Source organism: Lipotes vexillifer, unplaced genomic scaffold (assembly GCF_000442215.2).
Source record: "Lipotes vexillifer unplaced genomic scaffold, Lipotes_vexillifer_v1.1 scaffold668, whole genome shotgun sequence".
Taxonomy (NCBI): domain Eukaryota; kingdom Metazoa; phylum Chordata; class Mammalia; order Artiodactyla; family Lipotidae; genus Lipotes; species Lipotes vexillifer.
Genome location: NW_006785319.1, coordinates 3,349,495 through 3,351,643, shown reverse-complemented (window position 1 = coordinate 3,351,643; position 2,149 = coordinate 3,349,495). Strand labels below are relative to the sequence as shown.

At 44.5% G+C, this 2,149-nt stretch overlaps 1 protein-coding gene across 1 annotated transcript in view; it reads right to left on the bottom strand.

Annotated features, from left to right (window-relative positions):
* Positions 1-2,149, bottom strand: part of HPF1 (histone PARylation factor 1) — a 23,462-nt gene that overhangs the window by 16,577 nt on the left and 4,736 nt on the right. The window contains exons 3-4 of the mRNA XM_007457370.1: positions 1,708-1,897; positions 548-646 (exon numbers count right to left, since the gene is read on the bottom strand). Coding sequence (XP_007457432.1) covers positions 548-646; positions 1,708-1,897 — 289 coding nt within the window. The remainder of the gene's footprint in view (positions 1-547; positions 647-1,707; positions 1,898-2,149) is intronic.

Sequence of the window (2,149 nt, the reverse complement as noted above, 5' to 3'; positions counted from 1 at the left end):
GGGGGGGGGGGGGGTGGAGGTCCAGCTCCAGCCCCACCTGCATGCAGAGGTCTCAGCCTCCAGGGTGGAGGGGAGGCGGGCAGGGGCCCCCTCTCACCGGCGCAGGTCCTGCCAGACCACACGGTCCCGGAGCACTTGTGTGGCCGCAGCTGGCGCTCCGGCTCCCCGGCGGCTGGCTCCCTGCGATGTGCCCCGACGGTGGCTTCACCGCACTCATCCTTCCGTCTCAACCACATACCACAGGTTCTCGGAACGAACTCTTCAAGACTGTTGGACCTAAGATGCCTAAAAAATCTTTTGAGTTTGCCACGGGACAAACAAGGTCAAGATTAAGTAATATTTTCATTAAATGATTAGTTATAAAAGAGGTCTGTTGTTTGGCGAAAAGTTGAAGTGTGGATAAGATGCCTGCAAAAGTCATGTAAATGATCTCCAGGTATCTAAAAATTTTTGGTTACCTCATTTCCCCTCAGAGATGGACTGATACAGTACAAAAATTGTAAACCAATATAAATAGGAGACATACTGAAATAAAACATTTTCTTACTTGACTGCAGCAAACACATTATCTCCATTTTGAACAATTATACAATTTTTCTTTGCTTCATTTGTAGCGACAAATACAGGAAGTTCATCAGGAGAATCCCTGTTTAAGCAAAAGATATTAAAAATTTAGCTGCCCATAATTTGTATTATCAGCAAAGTAGAATTTTAGGTCTATAAACAACAAATTATATCTGCATGTTTCAAAAAACTGCCAGTGAATTTGCCAGGTTTAAGCTCTAGTTTTCTTACGAATATCTACGACAAATCTTATTTATATAACAGAACCTAAAATTAAGATTCTTAGGACCTAGTTACTTTTATACCTGAATACAAAGAAAGAGGGAATAAAGCTTGTCAAAAGGAGGTGAAATTATACACAATCATCTCTACCCCAGTTTAACAGTCCGTGAAAAAAAAGAAAGGTGGAAAAACCAAAAGAAACAGGACAGAAAGGATCATAAAACACTGGCAGCGCAAGGAGCCGGTTCACATCTCTAACCAAATCCCTTTACTCTACGCCTGAGGGAACCGATGGAGACGAAGCGACTCGGCCGAGGTCCTGGTGAGGCGGCAGGAAGCCAGCAGACCCCGGCGCCCCTGCACCCCTTCTCCAGTCCTCTTCTCCCCGCCCCACTGTCAGCGCCAGCGCCGCTCCAAGTGGAGGAGCCCCCCCCAGCGCTACTTCTAGCAGTCTAAGCTTCCTGCATGTGTCATTTAACCCTCCGAACATTCCCATCAGGCGTGTCTGATGATCACAGGACAGGAAACTGAGTCACAGCAGGTCACTGGCACAGGGTGAGCCAGGTAATAAGTAGGAGGACCAGCCTGCCTCCAAAGCGCGTTCTTAATTCTACGGCCCCTGGAAGCACAGGGCCAACTTAAGTCACAGCAGCTGCTCTAAATTACCTTTCCTAGGCTAAAAGAGCTTTTCTGAACTCAAACGGAAAACAAAAGTTTATAACTACAGAGGAAAAGCTGGAGAGGTTCAGCCTAACGAGCTCACCCATCCCAGGGTAGGTTAGTAGGTTAGAACAGCAGACAGCCTGTGTACCCACCAGGAGAGGGTACACGTCCTTCACCTTGGGTGAGGCCAGTGAACATCTGCTTACACTCATTAACAGGGACAGTAGCTGTATTTTAGGAGAAGAAAAGACCCTTTACCTGAAATAGCCCATGTGGAACTCAGTTTTACAATCTCCAATAATAATGGTCTGGAACTCAGGAGGATCATAGTAAAATCTCCAGTGAAGGTTAAAGTTCAGGCTTGCTGACTTTTTCTTCATTTTATGTCTTCCGGCAAGGATATCATAAGGACCCACTAATCGGAGTCCAAGGCTTGCAGAAAGTGAATCTATAAATTAAATATGTTTATTTAGACAGTGCCTTTCTGGAAGCAGACAGGAAATACTGTCTTTCATTCAGAAAATATTTCTAAGCAGTTGTCTTAAAAAAGAGCTTCTAAAGAAAAAGAAAGAAGTCTTTAGTTACATGTGAAGTTGTTAGTTGTAAATACTCAATGGAAAAGAAATCAGAGCAATGAAGATGTGGCACTTACATTTAGGATTTCCTCTTAACGTTACCACTGATAACATTTCAAATATTC